Below are 27,938 nucleotides of genomic sequence, written 5' to 3'. Positions count from 1 at the left end.
TAGTTCAGAAGTTAAACACACAAAAAAGTCTCCTTTTAGTTTTGCTCATGGATGAAAATTATAGATATAATTTCGTATATGTGGAATTAGGTATTAGAATTGAATTTTTATTTAAGAAGTATGAGTTTATAGTAAGAATTTCTATAATAAATAAATAATTATATAATGTGTGTAAATGATAAATTAAATACGGAAATAGACAACACAATCAATAAAGCTGGTATGATAGGAAGTCAACCAAATAAATTTATAACTATTATGATTACAGCTATATTGCCTGCTACAGTTTAGGAGTACCCCTGTTTAAATGTCATTGGCTATTTACTCATGGATTCTTAGGGCATTATGAGTGTAGATGTACTAAAAAGTATGTGTAGCCTAAGGAATAGAAAATTGCACATACCTTTTTCTGGGTGTAGTGGCTTCAGTTGACAACTAGCGGAATTATTCCTGGCACATATAGAATCACTTCTACTCCACCCTTCCCTTCCCCCCGGCATCACCTTTTGTGGCAGATACGTAGACGATATTCTGTGCATTGGTAATCCCACACACATCACCACCTTAAAAACATCCCTAAACAGCTACAGCAACAGATTAAAATTCACCACAGAAACCGAACAGAACAAATCCATCAACTTCTTAAACTTGACATTAACCAGAACACACAACAAAATAGCCACGAAAATATACCACAAACCCTCACACATCGGAAACTACCTCCATTTTCACTCATACCATCCGTATTCTGTTAAAAAATCCGTCATCTTATCACAATTCATAAATGCTTACAAATTTTCAACCAATCAAAATAGCCTAAACGCCGAAATAAAAAAACTAACACAGATCTTCCTAAATCGCAACTATCCTACACAACTGATTAACTACGCAAACAAGACGGCAAAAAACCGCCAAAACAACCCAAGTACCAAAACGAACTTCCCTACACAAAAAATTATCAAGCTACCATACACCCAAAACACATACAAAGCCTATAAATACATCTTCAAACATACTGACTACAAACTGGTATTCACCACTAGCCAAAAACTGGCAAACCTCCTAAAATCCACCAAACCTCACACACAGAAAGAAATATTTGAACAGCACAATGTAGTCTATAAATTTCCCTGCCAAAAAGACTGTGACATCACCTACACAGGTTCCACCATCAGGTCTCTATGGGCAAGACTACAAGAACACTTCCGTGACTGTAACATCCCTATTCCAGAACATTTAAACACTAAAAAACGCAACATCAAAAAGAAAAATCGTATACAAAACACAGGAAAAACGGAAATAGCTGTTCACGCCCTTGAACAAAAACACACCCCCGCAGATAGACAAGGCCATCATAATAGACAGACAAGACAATGAAACAATGCTCAGAATATCGGAAACAATAGCTATAAAGTGTGACGCGAACTCTATCAACATACACAGGCCCTACATAATCTCCGAGGTTTGGAAGCTTCACAACATAAAATTGAGGTCACAACCCCGACCAATAGGAGACAACACAAACACCTCTAAAGCAGAAGCACTCACCCGACCTGACATAGCTTCCACTTTCCCAATGTGTTCAGATGACGACCACGAATAGTCGAAACGGTCCACACCCCGTCAACCACCTTTCCCCTTCCCCCTCCCTATTTTAAAAAAATTAACCCTTTCACTTTTTCCCCACCCTATATAAAAGTACATGTTTCTATATGTTACGAAAAAAACCCGGGTTTTTCTAACTTATTCTACCAAACTGCCTACCCCCCCCCCCACACACACACTCTGCAGTTTTCGACATCGCAGACTGAGGAAAAGCCACTACACCCAGAAAAAGGTATGTGCAAATTTCTATTCCTTAGGCTACACATACTTTTTAGTACATCTACACTCATAATGCCCTAAGAATCCATGAGTAAATAGCCAATGACATTTAAACAGGGGTACTCCTAAACTGTAGCAGGCAATATAGCTGTAATCATAATAGTTTACAAAGAGGAGTAACATGGGAGTTTTCCCAGAAATAATATACATATATTTTTTAACTATTTTTTCTATAAATTTATAGAAATTTATAAAAGATGGAGATTAGTCAAAACATTAAATTAGCTGTATACAGGACAGTGTTCAAACCAATTTTAACTTATGGATCTGAAATAAAACACTTGACCAAAGACTAGAGATTATAGATATGAGAGTCCTGCGAAAGATTAGAGGCAGGAACTGATGGCATCAGTGGCAATATCATATAAAAAACGAGGATACTAGGAAAGAACTTAATATTGTTAGCATCTGGGAATGTGTTAGCAGAGCTAATCTCAGATTTAAACTTAAACTTAAAGGTTAGCAAAACAAGTGTTCTCTGCCAGGTTGGCAGGAAAAAGAGCCTGAGGAACACCAAGTTATAGGTGGATTGATACAGTTAAAGTTCCTTAGAAGACATAAATATAAGATCTGATAACGGTTAGTCTTTACATGGTAACAGACTGATTTGGTGGTAAATTGTTGATAGAAAGTTAGTAATTATGTAAATTTTTCATGTAGTACTATCACATCCTGTACACATCTTGAGGGTACATGTCAGGAATTTGATAAAGATTATATAATGTTTAATTTGTTTCAGTTACAGAGATGGTCCAGGTAGTGCCCTACGTTGTACATATGAAGGGACATTAAAAGACTTGCTCGTTTATGTGAAACCAAGGCAACCAAAGAAGATATACTATCAACAGGTTAAGTAACGTTTTTGTTTTAATCGTTTTTTTAGTTTGTCATTTGTTAGTTATCTAAAACTGTTTCATTTAAAATTGTTACATAATACAATTGATTCATGCATTTATGTTATCAGTCCGAATATCTCTCTGTCTCACACACACAATGGAGAGGGATGGAGAAGAAAGACTTGAATTAAATTATTGGTTAATTATGATAGTATTCATTGTGTCATTCTACACATCTCTTCAAAGAAATTTGTCCTTTTCTACTACAACATAAAATGCAAAATTGGTGCACCATACATTGAAACTTTTCTCCATTTATTAACTGTGAGTTTAAAATAAAAAAAACCATGTATTGCCATATTTGTAAAATTCTTTAGTTCAGAGATAGTTGTATAAAGTTTTTTCTTGGTAATCAAGAGAAGTATAATAGATATGAAATTATATTCTGGTTTTAATCCTAACCTAAGCATAAGCAAACTAAGTTTGCAGCACATGCAGATGTTCATGTTCTTCTTGTAATGCAACGTATACATCCGAAACTTGCATTTTAGTATGCTAAGACAATTGATGTGAACTTAACCAGTGCCGTAACGAGGGCGTGGACGCCCTCGTTACGGCGTGGCACCTTAATAAATAAATAGATATAAAAGTCCGCTATTTTATATTGTATTTTTAATTTTCGGCAATGCGCTGCTTTAGACACACAAATTCTGCAACACACTGCAACTCATTTTGTTGGGGTTAATAGCAAGTATTTAACATATTGCATTTAGTAAAATTTAACTTGTGACATTTCAATTTTTCAAACTTTTTGTCATTTTTGGGTTGGGGGGGGGTGCAAGTTAGACACTTGCCACAGGCACTTCATACCCTCATTACTGTACTGAACTTAACAACCTAAAATATATACAAGCAGCTGCCAAAAAATGACTGCAAGAACCCCTGTCTTACATCATCATCATCATCCACAATAAGCCTGAAAATCTTGCCTCACACAGCATGGAGTGGACACTCCATGATATCCTCTGGTCCATTACATGCGTGTTACATTAGTGCCGTTTTAAGTTTGCATTGTTTAATGATAGTGCTGTATCGTTCTACACTGCCCAGACTTAAAATTAAGTACTGTCATACATAGCAAAAATTTGGGCGAGTCTCATCCTGATAAATGGCAAACAGTACTCCCCCCCCCCTTTTTTTTTTTTCATATCGTTTTAATTATTTATGTATTTTTCTTTTTTATCACTATTATTTTAGTTATTTTTATATATGCATCATCTGTTGTCTGGTTGCACACTAGCACATGGCTCATATCTATGAAAGGAGAAAACATCCTTTTTTACATTGATGATGGCTCAATAATTTCAGACCGAAATACTTACTGCAATAAATTATTAATTTTTGTGTCTGCATATTTCTAATAATCATTACAAGTAGCTTGTTTATGAAGATAGTTTACTCCCAAATGTCTTTTGCCTACATTTGAATATAGGATTAAAAACAAGCAGCAGTACTGATGAATAACTATGATATATGTTATGGAGTAAACTGGTTTATTAACAAAAAAATATATATTTACACATGCACGTATGGTGGAATATTGTTCAAATAAAGCATTAATGACACAAGATTACACGCTCGAAATGGGTACCTTGTCGTTCATGTTTTGTAGTGCATGTGAAGGTTCTCTGTCATCTTGGAGAACAAGGGTTGGGATATATGCTGGGCATAACATTGATAGTGTTGTAGATGCTCTTTTATATGCAGAATGAATAAGATGATCACAAACATCCATGTCTACTGCAGGAATTGACCTCGCAGCCAGTTTGTTGTTTAAGTGTTAAATATCTACTCACCCAACCAAGCCGGTGGTTTCTACAGGATATGGGGAATTCACCATAGTTATCTAACTTCTTCTTCTTCTTCTTTTACTATGCGTTATTCCCGCTTCCTCTGCAGGGTCCGCGTGTTACTTAGATGCGACTACTTGTTAGTACCACTCCCAACCGACCTGTCGCCTAGTCTGCCGCTGGGAGGGGGGGGATATATTTTTGGCTGTATAGGCGTATGTTCATGGGGCCGGTTTGCCTGCTTGTGGGATGAAAAACGTCAGATAAACTGGCGGCAAAAACCCTACTGCCCATGCCCAAGACCGGCTAACTTGGCTATGGCTGAGGAAGATCCTCAAATTCCTCACGTCTTCGACGGGAATCGAACCTGGGACACTCCTTCCCCATAATTTTATGCCTTAGTTCATCAAGGTTTGAAGGTAGGTCATGGTGGAATACTCATTCCTTCAACATACCCCCAAACAAAGGCATCAACTGATGTGAGATCAGTAGAATGTGAAAGGTACGGGAATTCTATTAACCTCAGAATGAACCTCTTGAGGAAGTGTTCGGATAAATTAGCTCTAAAACCAGTTATGCGTCACAGGTTGCACCATCCTGTTGGAATACCTGTGTATGAAGTGGAATGTTTATTGCATGATGCATCCTAGCAAATCCTGAGTGAACAGAACCAACACATTCTTGATATAGCATTTACTATTCGAGGTCATGGTTATACCACCCTGTTCACTGAAGTAGGGTCCAATATGCCATGGTCAAAACCTGCACACCATGCAGTGACCTCACTGTGAAGAAGTTTCTCTTGAACAAATTCATGTCTGAATAAATCAAGAAATAGGTGTGTCTGTTTACACGACTGCTTAGATGGAAATGTGCTTTGTCCAAGAACCAGATGTTATTGAAGAAGGATGGATCTTCATAGACATTGGCCAGCTACTGGTCAGTTAAACACTGACCCACCTGAATGACATATAAAAAGGCGCCCATTTCCTTAAGGATTCTCTGTAGTGACCGCCTCGGTATCCGAAGGATGTAATACTTGCTCTAGCACATCCTCTTGATTCTCGTTTGTGTTAACATTCCATGATCTCCTGCTACATAAGAACCTCTCGATTAAGGCAATGGTGACACTATTGCTTGGGGCACACTTATAGAAACAATGAGCAAACCACTAATAAACATATCATAGGCATGGATCATTTGTTCTAATAATTCTGTATGAATGAATAATACTCAATAATCAACATCTTTTCTTCAAACAACAACACCATTGCTACAGTTAAATGTAATGGTGTAGACTCTGTGCATGCCTTGTATTAAGAGCTATTTCAAGCGCTATTTTAAAACCCAAACTGTAGCTGCGATACATGGATGATATCTTCCTCATCTGGGAATATAGTCAAGAGAATTTACAAACCTTCTTAGATCATTTGAACAATCGCCACCATAACATCAAATTCACATTCGGAACTCGAGGTGAACGCCGTCCTCGCCTTTTAAGATCACTAGGATGCCTGATTGTCTGAAATTTTTGATTTTTTTGAAAAATAACTCACACAGATACATACTTACATGCCTCCTCTCATCACTTCCCTCTGCAGAAACTCGGTATTATTTCCACTCTGGCCCATCGAGCGAGATCTCTAATTTCAGAACAAGAAGAAGATCTTCAAATAGAACTTAACCACCTCAAAAGCATCTTCCTAAAGAATGGATACCCACCTCAAAGCATTGCAAACCATCTAGAACCCACATATGCCAACTCAGCAGGAAGATAACTCCAATTCTATTGCACACATTCAATTACCATATGTAAGTTCTCTATCACCAAAATTGGCGAAAATTATGAAGAAATTTAACATTAGAACTTACTTCACTACACTACCCTACCAAAACTTCGTTCTTTTCTAAGTCAACCCAAGCCAAAACATTACCAACTTCAGTTCCCATGAGTTTATAAAATCATCTGCAGTTTCAGAAAACCATATTATGCGTTATCAGTCTCACTATGTCTCGAAGAGCATCAACGTGATATCTCTTACAACAGAACCTGTGCAAGCTCCTCTCCAGTCGTGTCCTTTTCTCTGCCAACTCTAATTTAGAAGAGCGTCAACACCAGATAGACTGGAATCTTACTACAAATATCCATAAATGCCTTGATGAACTAGAAAGATGCATCTTAGAATCAAAAAAAAATAGTTCTGGACCCCTCACACATGAACAGCAATTTAAGTTATAGCTTACCTGACTCACACTGCGCAGTAATTCAGTTCTGGTGCTCTCCAGATAGTTCCCACTCACTAACGCCTCATGCTAGACCTGTCATGCGGATGTCAGTTCAGATTTGACTGTTGGTATTCCTAACTTATTTATATGTGAAGTCCATGTTTTATCTTGCTATTTTCCAAGTTTGTGATAATTTGTACACCTGAAGAAGTTGGCCTTCCGACGAAACTAGTTTAATTAAAGTTTTTATCTTACCTTATCTCAGTGTTCCTAGTCAGTAAAATTATGATTTAAAATGTCTACAATCTGAGTAAATACCAGTTACAATAAATAAATAAATACACACACACACACACAGTAGATATACAACACCTTTAAAGAAGTCAAAGGATACCCCTATGGACAAGGTGCATCATGCCACGTAAAGAATCACATGTTTGTAGTTAGTATAAATTGGAGGATATGGTGCTCCCAAGTCAGTGCAACTGTGTCCGGGTGAAATGATTGCAAGAAGAGAGCTGATGGAGTTTGAAAGAGGTATTGTGATAGATTGCCATGTTGCATGTGTATCTGTTCAGCAAGTTGTTGATAAATTGGACCATCCTAAATCAACAATCAGTGATGCCATACTGAGATGCATAGGGAGTGAACTGCAAGTGCTACCTGCAGTGGGCTACCCACCACACTCACCAAACATGACTGTATGGGCTATGAAAGATAATATGCAAAAACCTCCATTCATGACTGACACGTTGCATGTGGAGTTTCAGGCATCAGCTGGAGCAGGAAACTGCACAAGAACATTCAGAGCTCTCACAACATGAGTTACCATGATAACTGCAATATGCAATCCCCACATTACCCAAACCAACATGCAGCACCATCTTTAGTGGTGCAAAGAGCACATACAGTGAGACGTGGAAGCTTGGAAAGCTGTGTTATGGAACAATGAATCATACTACCCTTTCTACTGAGCAGCTGGATGGATGTAGGTGTGGTGGATTCCTGGAGAACATCTCTTATCGGAGTGCATAACCTTCCCACCCCCACTATGAAACTCGGAAGTGACAGTGCGATGGTATGGTCCTGATTTTTCTGTTTTGGCCTCGGACCTCTGTTTATGATTCCATAAGCATTGAATTGTGAGAGCTATTTGAACATTCTGGGCTTAGGAACTGACCCTTGTCTCTTTCAGCAAGACAATTGCACCGTGTCATGAGGCTACTGCTGTAACTGCATTGTTTGTGGACATGAACATCACCACACTTGACTGGCCTCCACAGAACCCTGATCTCAATCCTATTGAACATCTGTGAGATGAACTGGTGCATTGGGTGAGGTTAAGGGACATCTTCCCCACATCCCTGCAGGACGTCATTACATTCTCTGGAAGAATGGTTCAAAACTTCCAATGATTGCCATTGTACAATGGCAATCATTGGAAGTTATTAATACTAGTCTAATACTGATAAATACTAGTCATTGCAGTGAAAGGAAGTCCTACCTCTTATTAAGGTGGTTGCTGTGGCCACTTGTTCCTTACACTATGCTGTCTGTTGATTTCTTTCCAAACACTACGTGCACGTGTACACAAACACACATTTATCCTCTATGCCATCACAGGGAAGAGAACTGAAAAAATGTCTCAATTCGTTTATAACAATATAGAAACATATCTCTTATCAAAAGTTTCAACATCTATTTTTAATATGTTTAAGACACCGCTTCTTCAAAAAAAAAAAGTGTTAAATTAATGGATGTTCTACTAAAACTTATTTGACTTGTTTGGGATTTGAACACATCATTTTTTATAGAAACTGAAAAAAAGGTCATTAAAAATATTACACAGAGCTATTAATGTGAAAAAATTGATTCTGATTTGATTGTTATCAAAAAAGTAAGGTGAGATAAACTAAGAATACTATCGAGATCGAAATGTTATTATTGTAAAGTTTTGGAGGCTACTACTGTGAATAATAATCTACGTTACAAACAAACAATTGTAAAGCATCACTAATTTGCCAACTAGCATGGCTTGAGATCATATTCGGTCATATTATGTGTTGATGAAAAATACTAGTAAATGCTGCAGCATTAGTGGTAGTATAATCACCGTTTAAGGGCTGATGTTTATTAGTGTTAAATTGTGCCTTTCCTAATTATTATGACCTGTTAGAACAAAAGTTATGTGGGTTGAATGTGTGCTGTCCATATACTTTAGATTTTTAGGCCATTATTATTGTGGAGATTAGGCAGGTTCATTAGTAGTCCCACAGGCTTCACTAAAGTTATACGCATACGTAGTTTTCATATGAGCGTTTTCTGGCATCATAGTGAAATTGAAATCTTAAGTACTACTTTAAAAATTTTCTGTGCCACTTTTCCTCTCAAAAAAATAACAAATAAAATAAAATGATTCCTTTCTTGTGAGTTCCACTATAAAGACTACATAATTTTAAGATAAAATTTTATTAGTTTTCACTTCTCTTCTAGTTTTGTACACTTTTTATGAATTTGTTACATATCAGTCGTCATTTCAGATCATCCTATTTGTCTCATAGCATGCATTTCATTAATATTTGATTTTATAGATCCCCCCCCCCCCCTTTGGTTTTGTAAGTACTGGAGGAGGTGGTTTAGGAAAATGTAAAAACTTGAGATCTTGCATTGTGGGTGGGTGAAAGTTACTTTTATCTCATGTTTTCAAAGGCTCGATGATTCTATTAACATAAGAGATTTTACTCAAATTTACTTATGTAAAAAATGAATAGCTTTTAATGACTGCAAAATTTCTGGTTAAATTTATTGATAATTTTCAGTTATAATGCAACTAAAGAGAAAATATAGAATTACAGTTAATGATAATAAACATGTCAGAATATATGGTATTGTATTCAAATGAACTTGATCTGTAATCATTAGAGTCCAAGGAAAATGAAACTGAAATTACTGTTAAAAAATGAATAAATAAAAATAACACAGTAGTGAGGGATATTAAGTAAGATAACCTACTAAAACTGTGAAAGTTGTACACTGTTATTCTATTTAAATTTAATTGGAGAATAAAGCACTACATAGTTTTCTTTATGTAATCTAATAAACAATGGCTTTTGATGTGACACTTTTGACATTGAAACCTGTGTCCTGTAGAAAGTTCATGACCAGCAAGAACTAATATATCAGCCATGTGGGAAGGCTTATGTGTTCGTTGTACATGCTGATTAATTTTAATGGTATACATGAGAACACAGACTGATAAGAAAATAACTATTTATTAACTTGTTGCTGATATTTTGCTGGTATTCTATCCAGCGAAATAATATCAGCAATATATGTGTTTGTCTTGCATACTGTGACAAAAACAGTTTGTCACACTATGCAAGACAAACACAATCTGGTATAACAATGGGAAATAGCTTGAATAATTGTAATGTACAACACAAAGAGACTGAAGTCCTAATTAAGTGCCATCTGTGTTGAGAGAAGAAAAAAAAAGTGAGAAAGTTGGTTGTTGTTGTTTTTTGGATTAATTTGGTCTTAAGATGACTGTCTCCCAAATTTTTGGCAAGGCAATACTTGTTGAGGTTTGCAGTATATTTCAAGGCTTCTGTCGATTCCAGGAACAACCTCTCTGACTTATAAAAGCTTCAGTGCAGCACTTTTTGGTTTTTTCCAATCAATCCTGTGTGCAGGGGTATCTAAAGCATGGTCTGCGTAATGATAGTGCCAGATGTATTTTTTATGTTCACTGAGGTGGATGTCAACAGTTCTTCCTGTCTGTCCATAGTAAGCTCAATCACATGAACAGGGCACTTCATAGGCTCCTGGATGTGATAAAAGAGAGATTCTGTCCTTGGGGTGAATGGATTAGAGTTACCAATTTCACATACAGTTTAAATACGGTGTTTAATTGATGTTTATTAAAGCACTCTAGATATCTTTTCAGATGTGCCTTTAATATATGGGATGGTGACAGTTTTGTTGTAATCTTATGTGGTAGACAGCGGGGTGGAGGTGATTTCTGGGGAGCATTTAGTATTTTGTCTATCTTATGGGGGTTATAGCCATTGGTCAAGAAAGTGTGACATAAATGAGTTCAGCAGTGAGAGCAGTGTCATTGGAACAAATCCCTCTAGCTCTGTGGGTTAGTGTTTTTAGGATGCCATATTGGTGAGATAGGTGATGGTGTAATTAATTGTGTAAATATCTCCCTGTATGTGTGGGTTTTCTATAAACTGAGAATGGTAAGGAACCACCTGGAAGACATCAATATTACATAGCTAAAGCCTTGGCATGGCTATATTGCTGTTTAATCTATACCGTTAAAATTAATTAACATATAATATATCAGCCTTATGGTTTGAATACAGTCTTGGTGCTTTTCTAAACAAGTGCCAGCCTGGTTGGCTGAGGGGTTAGCATATCTGCTTTTCAACCAGTGTGCTGACGGTTTAAATACTACAGAGAGTGTGGATGTTTATGATTGCCTTTAAGCAGGAGGTGAATATCATCACCCGATGTGCAAGATCCCCCCCCCCAACACACCCATCTTGACCTGAAGTTTACAGATTATGTAAAAATGAATAAATTTATAAAATTAATGAAAACAGTCAAAAATCCTTAGCTCAACCTTAATTCTAATATACTATAAGTTTTTAACCTTTTGTATATAGCAGATACATTAAAAAAATAAAAATGAACCTCTGCAAATCTACCTGTCTGTCTATAATAGAAGAGACTGCTAATCAAATTGTCCTTTAAGCTGCTGGACAAAAGAGAAGGAAGTTGATACTTTTAGGCACACAGAAATGAAGTTGATGTGTGAAGTGGATGAAAACAGACTTGAAGATTTATTCGGCAGAAGTCGGGTGAGATTTTTAGACAATACTCATGACATGGAATATAGACTCTGGAAGTGTCTGCTTGATGAAGATGAAGGCTGTGGGTGTCTTCTATTTTTGAGATAAGAGACGAAAGTAGACATGATAGATGACAGTTCACCTGTAGTGCATAAGGTGAACTGTCAGATGAACCAGTATTGTGATGACGCATCGCTTCTGAGTTTGGAGGATGATGTGAAGAAACATCAGTGTATGTTTGTATTCTTTGGTGCATTCTATGAGAACATCTAAGAAAGGACGGATCTTGATTGTATGCTTTTAGAATAATTTAGAAAATTTGAATTAATTTTGTGAAGAAAAATATCTTAGTCTGTCAAGCATGATTTCCAAACTGTAAAGATATCGACTACTTGAGAGCGATATATAAGGATGCCTCTCATCGTCTATCTCAGAAGTCAGGCATTAACAAAACATCATGCTCACACTTTATATTCCACAGATTGCCTTCTAAAACAAGAACTCATTAAGTCTCCTATTGTCTATTCCTTCCTAATTTTCTCATCTGTCCCTTAGGAAGGGTATAGTCGCAGTCTCCTAATGAGGTGTTTGTGATAAATAATGCAGCTGGCTCGTCATTTCTCTGCTGCATCCCCTAAAGGTAAGTATTCATGACTGTAGATTTGTGTGTGTTCACAGGGCCTGAAGGATGAAAATCCAAAGTTTCTGGTTGGAAGACCCTCTACTATCAGACTAGCTAACTCACCTTTAGTCAAAAGAGACCAGATAAAAGTTCCTCACGTCATGGACAGGAATCGAACCCAGATCATTCTGACCAAAGGGCTTCATATATACTGATTGAGCAATGGAGGACCTGTATTGTCTATCGAAGTTTGATATATCATATTAAAGCAAATGATATAATCGCAAGAAAGAACATATCTTATATCAAACTTTAATCCCCATGATTCATCAAATTATAATAATTTGTTATTTTTATTTTAGAATGCATAAGAAGACATAAAATTAATTTATGTCCTAGGTGTTTATAATCACTTTTCAGGACCCCCCCCCCCTTCATATAATTTGATATATTTTATATATAATTTTCATTATATTTCAGACAATTCTTGTTTATATCTTTATACATTTCCTATTGTATTCCCTACTGTCAGAATGTATATAAAAAAAACATATACAGGTATCCCTTGCTTAACGCAGCGAAATTAATTGCGGCAATCCCTTGATATACGTGGCAAGAGTTTTGATTAACACGCCTTTAACCCTGCAGAGCTCACAGCTGATCTGACAGATACATACAAAATGTTTAATATAAATATTCTTACACAATTCAGTGTATAGCTTGGAGGTCATGAGTAGCTGTGCATTCATATGTTGTGAGTGATGTTCCGCACTGTTGTTTGCTGTCAGTTTGGGTTAACACATGTTATGTAAAGGTTTGTGATATTTGACAGTAAATTGTATCTGAGAGATACCACGACCTCCGATGTCAGTACAGTATGGTTTAGTTTTTTATTATTTTTTATTTTTTTATTCTTTGTTCAATAATTTCTAGATCGTAATTGAAAATAAATATCCCTCATGTATTACTGAAATAGAGAGCCAAAGAGGCTTATTTATCATACATATCCTCTAGGAGATGTGCTTTACATTATGGAAAATACTAAGGAAAGTGTTCTGGAGCTTACTCCATCTTTACTACGAGTTGCCCATAAGTTTGCCTATGCTTGCATCTGCCGAAACTTTTAGTTTCTATATATTCGGCATGAAACTCCTGTAGTTTCTATATTCGGCTATGAAATAATATTGGATTCAATATTCACTTAATTTGTACCATCATGTATTATATTTGCAGTGTTTTTTCTTTATATTTTATTGCTTGTTTGCCGAGGTCTAGAGAGTCATTCTGCTTGTTATTGTAGAATTTATACTGATAAGAAAAAAACTAAAACTGTTCAAACGACTCTTGATAACTTCTTTTGATAAAAAAAAATGCAGTAAATAATGTAGGTACTAGTATTCATTAAACATTTACTTTGCATTCATTTTTTATCTTTCCTTAAAAGAGTACCATATAAAACGAATTATTAATACAGTAATCAATCATGGACAAATTGTACTTTTTACCATTGATTATTATATTTGATTAACGCAATTTTGATATATGCAGTAACATCTAGGGATTAATTAACTGCGTTAATCGAGGGATGACTGTACTATCTAAATAAGTGTTTTTATGTACTTACTTTCATGCTTGAATGTTTTTTTTTTTTTTTTTTTTTTCAATTTTTATCCAGTAAATTGTTTTATATGGGGCATTCATTTCATAAAGTGATGTTTATGAATATTTCCCCTCATCAGTCTAATTTACAGTTATGTATCATCTAGTAATAAAACTTCAGTACTAGTTAACTGAAATATCTGATTGGTGTGTGTAGTAAATTTTGATAATCTGATCTTTCTTAAGAAATGGATAATTGAGATCATCTTGAATCTTCTATTGCAAACTTCCTCGGTTTGTACACAAATGAATACCTATTTTTTTGTTTATTTATTTTGATTTATTTATTTATTTATTATTATTTTTTTGCAGCTTAATATAAGAGTCAATGAATTGGAAAACAAAAAACAGTTTAAGTGTGTTTGGGTAAACAACAAGCTGAAAGAAGATGTAAGTAATGTCTTCTTACTTTTAATTAAATTAATTTGATTATGAAATACTTTTTTGTGTATCCTTTTTGAGAGTGCCTCTTGCTAGTTCATTTTTTTTTTTTTTTTCGAATTCAGAAAAAGAAATTCTTAAAAAAAAAATGTACAACATAACAACTTTAATCTTAAACTTCCTTAATTTCCTGTTTATTAAAAAGAAAAGTGTTAGTACAGAAACAGGCAGTTATTTAGGCCTTTAATGTTACACATTTGTGGGAGTGTTATTTGAAATTCGAGTTTTTCTTACATATATAAGAAAATTAAGGATGTGCAATTATCATCAGTAAAAATTACCATTGACAAAGTTAACATTGACATGTTAAAGCATTATGGAGTGGGTAGGGATAACTAATGAAATTTATTCAGAGCCTCACTTGTTCTCTCTCAATACCATGTTTTTGCGGTGACCTGCCATTTATACACTCTCCAAAACCCTTATCATTCATGGTATTTATTGAGGTGAGAAGTTTGACAGCATAATAATAATTATTATTAAGTTGTTACGTGCATTCTCTGCTGCTTGTCTATATATATGTAGAAATATGCTAAAATATAATGTAACATGAAATAAGTAGCATAAATTGGGGGTGGAGGGAAGGCTGTAAATACAATTTAAGCACCTTAAAATTTTCAGATTCAGAATATGAAGGCTCTTATAATGACATTCAATAATAATAAAAAATTGTCCTTGCGGTTAGCCTAGTGGCTATGCGCTTTGCAACCATATGCCTAGGGAAGAAGTGTCTTGGGTTCGATTCCCATCGCCGGCTGAGGACGATCCTTAAGGAGCTTAAGGATCTTCCTCAGACATAGCCAAGTTAGCCAGTCTTAGGCGTGGACAGCAGGATTTTTTTCTCCCAGTTTATCTGGGATTTTCATCCCGTAAGCAGGCAAACCAGCCCTGTGAACACACGGATCTACAGCTATAAATACTTAACCCCCATGAGGAGGCTCAGCTTGCCTCAATAGTAGGGACAGGGGAGAAAAGAGATGTAACTCTGTAGGAATAAATAAAAATAATAAAATAAGTCATTTTCTAATTATAATATTTCTTAGGGAACTGGTATAGAGTGGTATTATACATACCATGTCTTTCTGCTTTAAGAACTTCATTTTATAGTGGGAATGCTCATTTGCAGTTACTTTACTATGCAGTATTGATGTTTATTCTTCCTTTTATGCATTTAGTTGCTGAACAAATCTATATTCATTCTGCCTTTTTAAAGTATTAAGCAAAATCTATTTATTTGCTGTTACTTGTTTAAAAATATTACTGTTTATTATTCCTTTTAAAAAGATTTCATTAATTTCAGTATTTGCATGAATTAGTTATGTCCTTAGTTAATAACCAGTTTATCACTTGAACTGTGAAACTGAAAGTTTGTGCAAATTGTAATTTTTTCTGAAAGATTACACTTCAGCTTCATGCCTATAGGCAAGAAGTTGAGATATATTTCCATTCATCATCATCATCAAATTCCTGCCATTTACTCTCAAGGGGTGTACGGGATATGATAGTACTACATGAAAAATTTACATCATTACTAACTTCCTATCTACAATTTTCCTCCAAATCAGTCTGTTGTCAAGACTCCAACATTATCAGATCTTATATTTCTATCGTCTAAGGCACTTTGTACCGTATCAATCCACCTATATCTTGGTCTTCCTCTAGTTCATTTTCCTGCCAACCTGGAAGAGAACAATTGTTTTGCTAATCTTTCCTCGCCCATTCTGTTTAAGTGACCATACCACCTGAGATTGGCTTTGCTAATGCATTCCTGGATGCTGACAATGTCAAGTTCTTTCCTAATATCCTCGTTTTTAATATGATATTGCCATTCATGCCATCTATTCACGCCTCTAATCTTTCTCAGGACTCTCATATCTGCAGTCTCTAGTCTTTGGTTAAGTGCTTTACTTCTGACCCAGCTCTCAGATCCATAAGTTAAAATTGGTTTGAACACTGTCTTGTATACAGCTAATTTAGTGTTCTGACATGTTTTGATTCTGTTGTCTATTTCCATATTTAATTTACCATCTTCAATAAAAATCGTGCCTAAGTAGCTGAAATGTTTTATTTATTCCACAGGTTCTCCATTCACAGCACAATTGACATTTTCTACGATTCTACCTATTTTCATTGTCTTAGTCTTTTTATTGCTGACCTTCATACCATATCTATTACAACAGTTATTCAATTTAGTCAGGGAATCTTGCAGACTTGTAGCAGATTTATTTAGAAGTATAACATCGTCTGCATAAAGCAAAGAGATGATATTAACATCTCCAATTTTGATATCATGTTTAATACCACTTTCCTTCATAATGTAATCCATGTAGATAATGAATAACAGAGGGGATAATGTGCATCCTTGTCTCACACCAGATTTAACATTAAACCATCGTCCTGTACTTCCTTCAATCTTAACTGCTGATTTACAACTCAAATAAAGACTAAGTATTGCTTGATATAATGCCCCATTGACACCATATAACTCTAGCGTATTGAATAGCTTCTCTCTTGGCACCTTGTCATATGCCTTTTCCAGATCTACGAAACTTAAATACAGATCTTTGTTATATTCTCATGATTTCTCGATTATTTGTCGTAAAGTGAAGATCTCATCCTTACAGCCTCCATTTGGCCTGAATCCAGCTTGTTCTACACAGCTTTTCTTCCACAATTCTTCCCAACCGTTTCTCAAATATACTGGCATAAATCTTGTTGGGAACACTCAGTAGGGAAATTCCTCTGTAATTCTCACATTCGATTTTATTTCCCTTTTTATATATGGGTACTATGAGAGCTCTACTCCAATCATTGGGAATTCGTCTCTCTGTCTATGCCTTCTGAACTATGCAGTGCAGCCACTGTAAGACTTTTATACCACCATACGTAAGCATTTCTCATCGACTATCATCTACTCCTGCTGCATTTCCACATTTCAAGCCTTTGATGGCTTATTCTACTTCAAGTATGGATATGTATTCCTGACTGCATGCCTTGTTAGTGTTTTTTACCACTGTGCTATCACTGCATGTTTCATTTAGCAATTTTTTGAAGTAATCAAGGATATCTTTTTCTCGTATTTTCATGTCACCTTCATCATCTCTAATTACTTTTACAGCACTCTTTCCTCCATTTCTGAGCATCTTCAACAACCTGCAGGATATTTTGATACCTTCTTGATATTTATTTTCTATGTTCTTGCCAAAGTCCTCCCATGACTTTTGTTTAGCTAGTTTTACACACTGTTTAGCTTTCTTACATTTATCTCTGTATTCTCTAAGAGCACAAGCTGACTTATTTGCCAGGAATTTTTGATATGCTTTCTTCTTTTCCTTCACTGCCTCTTTTACTTCTTGTGTCCACCATAGAGTTCTGATTTTTCTATCCTTGTAGACAACCTCACCACATGCCTCTCTGGCTGAATCAGTCGGGGTTTTCTTCACGGTTTTCCACTGAATCTCCAAGGTTTGGTTCCTGTTCTCAAACTCTTTCATTTCTTCAATAATCTTTGTGTTTACAGTTCACATCTGAGCACCACTCAACTTTTATTTGCTTTAAAACTTTCTTACATGTTATTCTTTTCAGTATGAAATTCAATTTTATCCTGCTCAAGACTAAATAGTGATCACATCCAATTTCAAATCCACTGTACACTCTGGTGTCCTGCACAGGGAGAAAACATCACTATCAACAATAACATAGTCAATGAGACTTTTCTTATTCCTTGCCTCTTCTCTCCATGTGAATTTCTGCACATTTTTATGTTGGAACATTGTGTTAGTAATAACCAGTCCACGTCCTGAGCAGAAATCCAACAGGTATTTGCCATTATTATTACTTTGCTCTTTTCTCCAAATTTTCCCAAAATACTTTTCGATGTCTGACAATCACTTCCTACTCTGCTATTTAGATCCCCAACAAGGACCAACTTTTCCTTTTTCATTGTGTCAGTAGCTTTCTCTAGAGCCTCAAAAAATTCTTCCACTTCTACTTTAGTAGAGCCTTCTGTGGGATCTTAGGCACAAATAAGTCTCATTGTCCAGTTCCCCATTCTTTTATTTGCCCACATCACTCAACTTGAGACTGCCTGCCATTCAAGAAGATTAGTCTCGTATTTAGTGTTGAATACTGTGGCTACTCCTTCTTTTCCTTGATTGTCATTGCCTGAATGTAACATTTTGTATTTATTGCTCAGAAAGATCTCACCAGTTTTGGTCTTTTTTTGTTTTAGTCACTCCTGTTATATAGATCTGGTACTTATCTAATTCCTCAGCTAGCTCCATTTCTTTGCCATTCAGGCTTCTTATGTTGATAATACCAATCTTTAACTCTGGAGATGTTGAGTTGAGGTGTGTTTTCAGATTTGTTCTAGTAGCTGACTTTTCACTGTTTGCTCTTGCCCTGGTTCCCTGGCAAAAACAACGGGGTGACTCCCCAGCCGGCATGAAATTTTGTCATGTTGTACCATCATTTTGTATATTGGTTTAAGCCAATAAGAATACAATTTGGTTGGCTAAATCCCAATTTTCCAGCCCATCCTTGTTTGTTCAGAATCCAGGTAGATACCCAACAGGGTGCACCACCAGGAGGTGAGGATTGGACATTAGGTCAGAAGCCCTGGTCGGATCTCTGCATTCCTTTAACGGCTATGTGGAGGTCTCCTCTCAGTTATACCCTTCTTAAGTGTATAATTTGTGTTTATGTATACATTCAATGTGGATAAAGAAGTCAACAGACACACCCATGTGCAAAGTGCATTGTTCCATGTATTGAGTTAAATGTTTGTAGCTGGTATAAATTGGAGGAATATGATGCTCTCGAGTCAGTGCAACTGTGTCTGGGTGAAATGGCTGTGAGAAGGGAACTGATGGAGTTAGAAAGAGGCATTGAGATAGGCTGCATGTTGCATGCCTATTGGTTTGGCAAATTGTTGACTAATTGGGCCAGCCTGGGTCAACAGTCAGTGACACCATACTAATATGGAAGTGCAGGGACTCTTCTGCAAGTACTCCTTCATTTGATGAGTTACCACACTCATCAAACATGGTGGGTAATCCACTCTGATACAAAGGATAGTATGTAAAAACCACCATTTGTCAGCAGTCACATTGAATGGAATGTGGTGTGTTCCACACATTGACTTGAACATGAATCTGCACAAAAACATTCAGAACTGAGGCTCACAACATTGTTTTCCATGATAGGACCGCAATATGCAAGTCCCACATTGCCTGAACTGAAGTTGAAGATGTACACATACAGTGGAACATGGAAGTTTGGAAAGCTGTGTTATGGAGTGACAAATCATGCCATGATACCCTCTCTACCCAACCAATGGATGGGTGTGGTTTGGCAGATGCCTAGTGAACATCTCTACCAGAATGTATAACCCCCAACTATGAAATTGAGAGGTGATGGTATGGTCCTAGTTTGGCCTTGAAACCTTTGTTTGCGATGCCACGAACATTCATTTCCGAGAGGTATTTGAACATTCTGAACAGTGCACTGTGTCATAAGGCTGCTGCTGTATCTGCATGCTTTGTGGACATGAACGTCACCACACTTGACTAGTCTCCACAGAGCCCTGATTTCAACTCTGTTGAACATCTGTTGAATGATCTGGAGTATCATGATGTCCCATGACCTCAGTCATGGGACATCAGTCTCGCAACATTCTAGCACCTCATTACTTGTATACAGGAAGAATGGTCCAAAATTCCCATTGATCGCTACTGTAACTTGTGGAAAGTATGCTTGTGGGATTTTTGCAGTCATCACAGCAAAAGCAAGTCCTTCATCTTATTAAGGTGGGCATCATGGCTGCTTGATTCTCACACTATGGTGTCTGTTGACTTCTTTCCAAGCATTGTATATACTGTTATATACACACATACCTACCACTGAATTAGACACCTTTATGCAGAATGCTTATTGCTGTTCCTGACTGTGTGTTCTAGGTTATTATTTAATAATGTTGCTGGTCAATAAAGAATCTTTCAGAGTTCAATAAAGGGTGTACTGTGGGTGCCTGTCTGCTGAATCCATTATTTTGAAAACAACATAGCTGACTGGTTTCCCAAAAGGTGAGATATCACTGGTGTTTATTCAGTGGGGAAAAAAAAAAAAAATTGCTCGTCTAAGAGGCATAACTGTGGTTTTGAGACAGTTCTTCAGGAACGAGATCATCATCTGAAAAGGCTTGTACAGACAAATAGCATTTCCTGTGTGCAGCAATTGACCAAACCATTTAATGAAGGCTGTTCCCTCATATCTTACCATACTATGAATAGGGAATTCAAGAGGATTGTTATTTGCAGTTGCATGTCTATATTTATTTATTTATTCTTATGGGGTTACCCCTCCCCATTCCTCCACTGTCCCTTAGGACTGATTGAGCTCTCCTAATGAGGGATTAAGAATCATATATATATAATCAGCGTATAAGACGACTCTCAAATACTACAGAAAACCCCTCAAAATCATGGGTCATCTTATACAGCGAGTATAAAAAGGGAAGCTTAATTTCTTGGATGAACATTTAGGTAGTTACAATACATTGTTATATAAGAAAATAGGCAGCATTTATAAACAAATTAGATTATTTTTTTGTTACATAAATTTATTTAAAATATTACAATAGATCATCATCAAATTCCTGCCATGTACCCTCAAGGGGTGTACAGGATATGATAGTACTACATGAAAAAAAATTACATCATTACTAACTTCCTATCTACAATTTTCCTCCAAATCAGTCTGTTACTTATCAAGACTCCAACATTATCAAATCTTATATTTCTGTCATCTAAGGCACTTTGTACCGTATCAATCCACCTATATCTTGGTCTTCCTCTGGGTCGTTTTGCTGCCAACCTGGCAGAGAACACTTGTTTTGCTAATCTTTCTTCGCCCATTCTGTTCAAGTGACCATACCACCTGAGATTAGCTCTGTTAACGCATTCCTGGATGTTGACAATGTCAAGTTCTTTCCTAATATCCTCATTTTTAATATGATATTGCCATTGATGCCATCTTTTCACGCCTATAATCTTTCTCAGGACTCTCATATCTGCGGTCTCTAGTCTTAGGTCAAGTGTTTTACTTCTGACCCAGCTCTCAGATCCATAAGTTAAAACTGGTTTGAACACTGTCTTGTATACAGCTAATTTAGTGTTCCGACTAATTTCTCTTTTATTCCATATGAATTTATTCAATTGACTTCCCACCATACCAGCTTCGCTGATTCTGTTGTCTATTTCTATATTTAATTTACCATCTTCAGTAAAATTCGTGCCTAAGTAGCTGAAATGTTTTACTTGTTCCACAGGTTCTCCATTCACAACACAGTTGACATTTTCAATGATTCCGCCTATTTTCATTGTCTTTGTCTACAATAGATGTAAGTCTTATAAAACAAATAATAATTATTAACCTCAATTTTCATGTTACTGTTCTTCATCTGTTGAAAATGGTTCTTCAGATTCATTGTTTTAATGATCATCATATGATCTCAACAAATGATCCTGACATATCAGATGATGTATTAAACGTTTTTTCAGAGGAAGAAATGGACACTAGCTATCCATACTTCACAAAGTCAGTTGATAAATATAAGCCTGACTGAGGTAAGCCCTCAACTTCTCAGAAATCAGATAACTTTGCAAAGCTAAAAAAAGTAGATAAATTTTTCCAATTGAACTATTGTGGATTCTCCATGGTGAAGTTGCTGTCTTACTGGGCAACAATACTTGTTTCCAACATGTCTAGTTTAATACTGCTCTGGATGAGATTGCCAGTCATCTGTATCTGGGATTTCTTATTACAACATGATCCATATATTTAACACAATGTTCAGAGTTAAATGACATCAACCTTGATAACTTGATGACCTTAACAGCTGATAACATTAGACTTCAAAACTTCTTACGAGTGACAAACACTCTATTGAACAGTGTCAACACGATGGACTAGTCCAGATCTTTGACTATATGCTCGCTGATAATGGCATCTTTCTCCTTAATAATAGACTTGGTACCTTCTTTCACATGCCTAACCACTCATATTCTTCAGCAGATCTTACAATTTACTCTCCTGCCATTCTTCTAAAATTTTATGGGATATCGAAAAAAAACAGTGATATAGAAGTGATAATTTTCCTGTGATTTGCACTTTGTCCTACATAGATGCTCAGTTAGAAAATTTACCAAGCTAACTGGAATACTTTTTCCCATCTTGCAAAATTTAATGCTGAAGCAGTCAGTCAAACAACACCTATCAGTGAAGTAATGATGTGTGTTAACAGATTGCATTGTCCAGGCAACAATAAATGCACCCAAAAACATCATTTTACCTTCCACTTTATCCAAAGCCTTGGTGAATCCTGAGTATGATGCAACCAAAAAAAGAGATCAAGACGGAGCATGAGGTATGTTTCGTAGCTACACTACTACATCAAATATGCTCGGGCCAAAGCACATTGTGTTAGATATTAGAGTCATAAGCAATCTTGAATCAGATTTACACTATCTGCTAATTAAATGAGTGCAAAAATTGTATTGGATAAAATTTGGTTTATGAAGAGTAGATACACACCATTTGTCTACCTTGGAACCTAATGGATGTGTTCTGGTGAACTCACAGCCATTTCGGATACTTTGAAGAAAATTTTGCTAGAATCTCTGTGTCATATCCTGAATTTTTAATATTGAAAAGATCAACAAGAGAAAAACAGTGGCTAAACTTTACTAGAAAATAGGCTAGAGCTATATAATCAGCCATTCATTGAGAAATTACTAAAGAGGACTCTCTATCTCACACAAGTTCTTGCCTTTGTGTGTATAAAATAAAAGTATCTTAAAAACATTAATAATAATAATTATTATTATATAAATCTTAATATAATATAATCTTAATAATTTTTTCTTTAAAATTAAATCAGTTAGATAATTAATGACATTCTGCAATAAAATAACTTAATCACACTTTTGATAAAACTTGCCGATTTTTTCAGTTGGAATTTCTGGCTCTTATAGCATAAAGATCCACTAGCCATTGTTTTGCTGCATGATCATTCTGATTATTTTATTGAATACTTGTTAATTTGTGCAACTGAACAAATTAAATAAAATAGTAAGCTAGATAACTTGGAGTCATGTATTTAGCCTTGTAATGAATGAAGGGAACCACTGGGCTTTTTACCTTATGTCCACTCCTCACCTTCTTGTGGTTCATCTTGTTATGAGGTTTCTGCTTGGATTCTAAATGCACAAGGATAGGCAGACATTTTTTGGTTTAGCTGAACAAATTGTATTCTTTATTGGCTTAAAACCACACAACAATAATCGAAAGATGAAAAGTCATATACTGGCTGAGGCACCCATCCACTTAAATAAGCCCTACCTCCCCTGCCCAAATGTTTTCTCAAGGAACCAAGACGAGCAGTAAAAAGTCAAATGCTGGATCAAACCCAAAATTTGGCATAAGCAGAATTCAAGATAGTCACAATAAACAAAAGAAATGTCAACAGAAAAGAAGTGGAAACTGGGCAGAAGAATTTTAAAAGTACCATATAAATGCAATTTATGTTGTGTAAACAGAGATGATAAAAATGGGTGAGTCTCTTCAAAATAACAACTAGGAGATGTTATTTTACAGTAAATGATGATAGATCTAAAACAGCAGAGTTTTGCAAAGATTTGGAGAAAAGAGCAAAGCCAGATACCTGCTGGATTTCTGCTAAGGATATGGACTAGTTATCACTAACACAATGTGCACCATAATGTTGTACACAAATTTACATGGAGAGACAATATAGAAATAAAAGTCTCATTGACTGTGTTATTTAGGTCAGTAATATCTTCACACTTCTGCAGGACACAAGGATATATGGGGATCTGAAATAGATAATGATAATCATTTAGTTTTAAGAAGAACACAATTGCATATTGTATTGAAAGGAGAAATATCTAAGAAAGTATTAAATATAGAAAGTTGCAGCTTTCAGGGATGAACTGTAGACTTTAGTATACAAATCTTATTTGAATCAAAATGAAAGAATTTGAAAACAGTAATCAAGCATGTAGACTCAATAGTAGACTGAAGAAAACATCGATTGATATGGTGAAATTGCATGCAAGGACAGAAAACATGGTTTTTCTACCTCCATTGCCTTTCTTTTGAATATTTTCCACCATTGCTCTGTCACTTCTTATCTCATTCAGCAGTCTTTCAAATAAATTATTCCAGACATCCAGGATATATTTATCTTCAGTTTTCATGTCACTTTTATCATTTCCTTCATTTTTGACTTGCCTCCAGAACATTTTACTACCTTCCTGATATTTATCTTGTGTATTCTTATCAAATTTTTCCATAATTTCTGTTTAGCTAATTAATGCATTGAGTCATTTTCTTACTCTTCTCTGTATTCTCTCAGAACACATGCTCACTTACTTTCTAGAAACTTTCAATATACTTTCTACTTTATCTTGACTGCCTCTATAACTTCCTGAGTTCTTTATGGAGTCCTGAGTTTTCTCTCCTTGCAGACAGTTTCACCACATTTATCATAATTTAGTCTGTGTTTTCTTCAGTTTGCCACTGAGTCTCCATGGTTTTGATTATTCTTTTCAAACTCCCTCATTTTTCTTCCACTAATATTTATATACTAAGTTCACCTCTGAGAGGTGCTCAACTTTGATTATTTTTAAGATTTCCTTTTGCACTTTTCTTATGATTTTCAATTTTCTTCTGCTTAAAAATAAATGGTGATTACTCTTGTGTCCTGAACTATTTTGAAGATATCATTATCCTGAATAACAGTCAGTGAGACTTGTTTTTCTTTCTTTTGTTTTAAAAAATTAAATTTGGAAGTGGTGTAAGTAATGACTAGTCCATGTTCTGAAAACAGAAATCCACCATGTACTTATTGTTATTATCTTTGGCATTTTTTTCTAAACATTTCTGTATATGCATTATTCATTTTGTACTCTGCTTTTTAGATCACTAACAAGGACCAGCTTTTTTTATGTCTGCCTTCTCTAATGATGTGAAAAATTCATTTATTTCTTCTTTAGTAGAACTTTCTGTAGGACCAATACTCATTTCCTGATTTGTCATTTTAATATTTGCCCACATAGCTTGATGTTTGTCCTTGATAATGCCTGCCATGCAAGAAAATTATCTTCCAGTTTAATGTTGGATATTACTCTGTATTACCATTCTAGATAGAAAGTGCTGTACTTGGATCAGAACTCGGACTAATTGAGAGACATTTTAACAGAGAAGATTTAACACTCGAAGATGGACAAAATTGCTATCTGAATAGCATCCCAGAGATGGAAGGAGAGCTACATTAGACCAAAGAGACAGTGGGTGGATTAGATTAAAGGGATGGTTGGAATTCAGTGACATAGAAAAACTCAGGACAGAAGTGAATGGAGAACTTTGAGGAAGGTCTTTATCCAGCAGTGGACAGAAAATGGCTGCTGCTGATTATGATTATTTTAGCCACTCTCCTTCTTTCCTTCCTCTGGTCATTTTGGGTTCTTGTAGTTGTTGTTCAATGGTAGACTGAACTTTCTCAGAAGTTTGCCTAGATTCTCTTTTTTGTTTCAGTAACACTAGTTATTTCACCATGGTACTTCTCTAATAAATTATTTACAATTACATTTATGTAAGTCCATTTTGTTTTGTTTCAACCCAATGCAGAATACAATTTTGCTTAGTATCCAGGTGGGTAGGTAAGTACCTATGAAGAGAGTACACCACAAGAAAATTAGGATTGTACATAAGATCAGAAGCCTCCAGTGTGTTCTCTGCATTCCTTAAAATCTTATGTGAGGTCTCCTCCCAGTTATCGAGCTGTGATCCTTAATGCACTCAGAAATTTTTCTTTATGAAGCTATGAAAGGCATTTTAAGAACAAAAATATTTAATGTTCTTGTGATTTTAAATGCAATATATTAATATATAGTCAGATTTGGGAGGCACGAAAAGTCTTTACAAGATTTCTTAAAGGAAATGATATTCGTGGTTTAATATAGTAGTCAGTGTTTGTGCTATGATCATCTAGTCCCAACATACCATGTTTTTGGAAATGGATGTGCTCCACATGTTCTTCATATACAACCAGTTTGAGCAGAGTAATTGACATCATATGAGCAGAGAATTCTCTTTACAACTGGCATGCACTTTCCTTGGTAGAAGGGAAGAAGGAAGAAGTAGAAAAATTATGCTATTATTATTTGACACCTCCAAGGAGTCTAGGGACTCACTGCAAGAGGACTATCTGTAAAATCAACTATCCATATTACATTATCAGCCACCTACTAGTAGTGTTTTTGTGCTAATTGCATCTGTTCTTTCTCAGATTTATGTATGTGTAGGATGTAAAGCTTGAGTCTAAGTAGGAGGCTTACTACTAATCCACCTTCACTTGAAAATGTCTATACAAAGATTCTTCTCATCATGAAGAAAATCAGACTCAATTCTTTTTGTAAACAAAGAGCACATTGTTCCACGAAATGTATATTTACATTGAATGTGAGCATTTCCATCAGTTTTTTTCACATAAAGCAAATAGTAACCTTCAAATTAAATATTAGATGTGTACAAAAAATAAATTAAATTAAGATGAACATTTGTATAGAAAGTGAGGAGATATGTTCCATAACACTCAATTAAATAATTACATATTTTTCAAAAAATAAATTTTTAAAAATTTACAGTTTAAATAATATAGTAATACTCACATTAGCTTGTGGACCAATTATAATAATAGATCATTATTATACCTCGTTGTTCCAGGTATAATAATGATCTATTATCATCATCATCATCATCATCAAATTCCTGCCATGTACCCTCAAGGGGTGTACAGGATATGATAGTACTACATGAAAAAAATTACATCATTATTAATTTCCTATCTACAATTTTCCTCCAAATCAGTCTGTTACTTGTCAAGACTCCAACATTATCAGATCTTATATTTCTATCGTCTAAAGCACTTTGTACCGTATCAATCCACCTATATCGTGGTCTTCCTCTGGGTCGTTTTGCTGCCAACCTGGCAGAGAACACTTGTTTTGCTAATCTTTCCTCACCCATTCTATTTAAGTGACCATACCACCTGAGATTAGCTCTGCTAACACATTCCTGGATGCTGACAATGTCAAGTTCTTTCCTAATATCCTCGTTTTTAATATGATATTGCCATTGATGCCATCTGTTCATGCCTATAATCTTTCTCAGGACTCTCATATCTGTGGTCTCTAGTCTTTGGTCAAGTGTTTTACTTCTGACCCAGCTCTCAGATCCATAAGTTAAAACTGGTTTGAATACTGTCTTGTATACAGCTAATTTAGTATTCCGACTAATTTCTCTCTTATTCCATATGAATTTATTCAATTGACTTCCTACCATACCAGCTTTGCTGATTCTGTTGTCTATTTCTATATTTAATTTACCATCTTCAGTAAAAATCGTGCCTAAATAGCTGAAATGTTTTACTTGTTCCACAGGTTCTCCATTCACAACACAGTTGACATTTTCAATGATT

At 35.5% G+C, this 27,938-nt stretch overlaps 1 protein-coding gene across 1 annotated transcript in view; it reads left to right on the top strand.

Annotated features, from left to right (window-relative positions):
• Nucleotides 1-27,938, top strand: part of Usp7 (Ubiquitin-specific protease 7) — a 747,694-nt gene that overhangs the window by 574,008 nt on the left and 145,748 nt on the right. Inside the window, exons 25-26 of the mRNA XM_090397965.1 lie at nt 2,624-2,732; nt 14,249-14,326. Of these exons, the coding sequence (XP_090254091.1) occupies nt 2,624-2,732; nt 14,249-14,326 (187 nt within the window). The remainder of the gene's footprint in view (nt 1-2,623; nt 2,733-14,248; nt 14,327-27,938) is intronic.

This window comes from Typopeltis vanoorti, chromosome 9 (assembly GCF_054136105.1).
Source record: "Typopeltis vanoorti isolate ZY-2024b chromosome 9, IOZ_Tvanoo_1.0, whole genome shotgun sequence".
NCBI classification, from domain to species: Eukaryota; Metazoa; Arthropoda; class Arachnida; order Uropygi; family Thelyphonidae; genus Typopeltis; species Typopeltis vanoorti.
The sequence above is the reverse complement of the archived record's forward strand: the minus strand, read 5'-3'. Positions and strand labels throughout refer to the sequence as shown.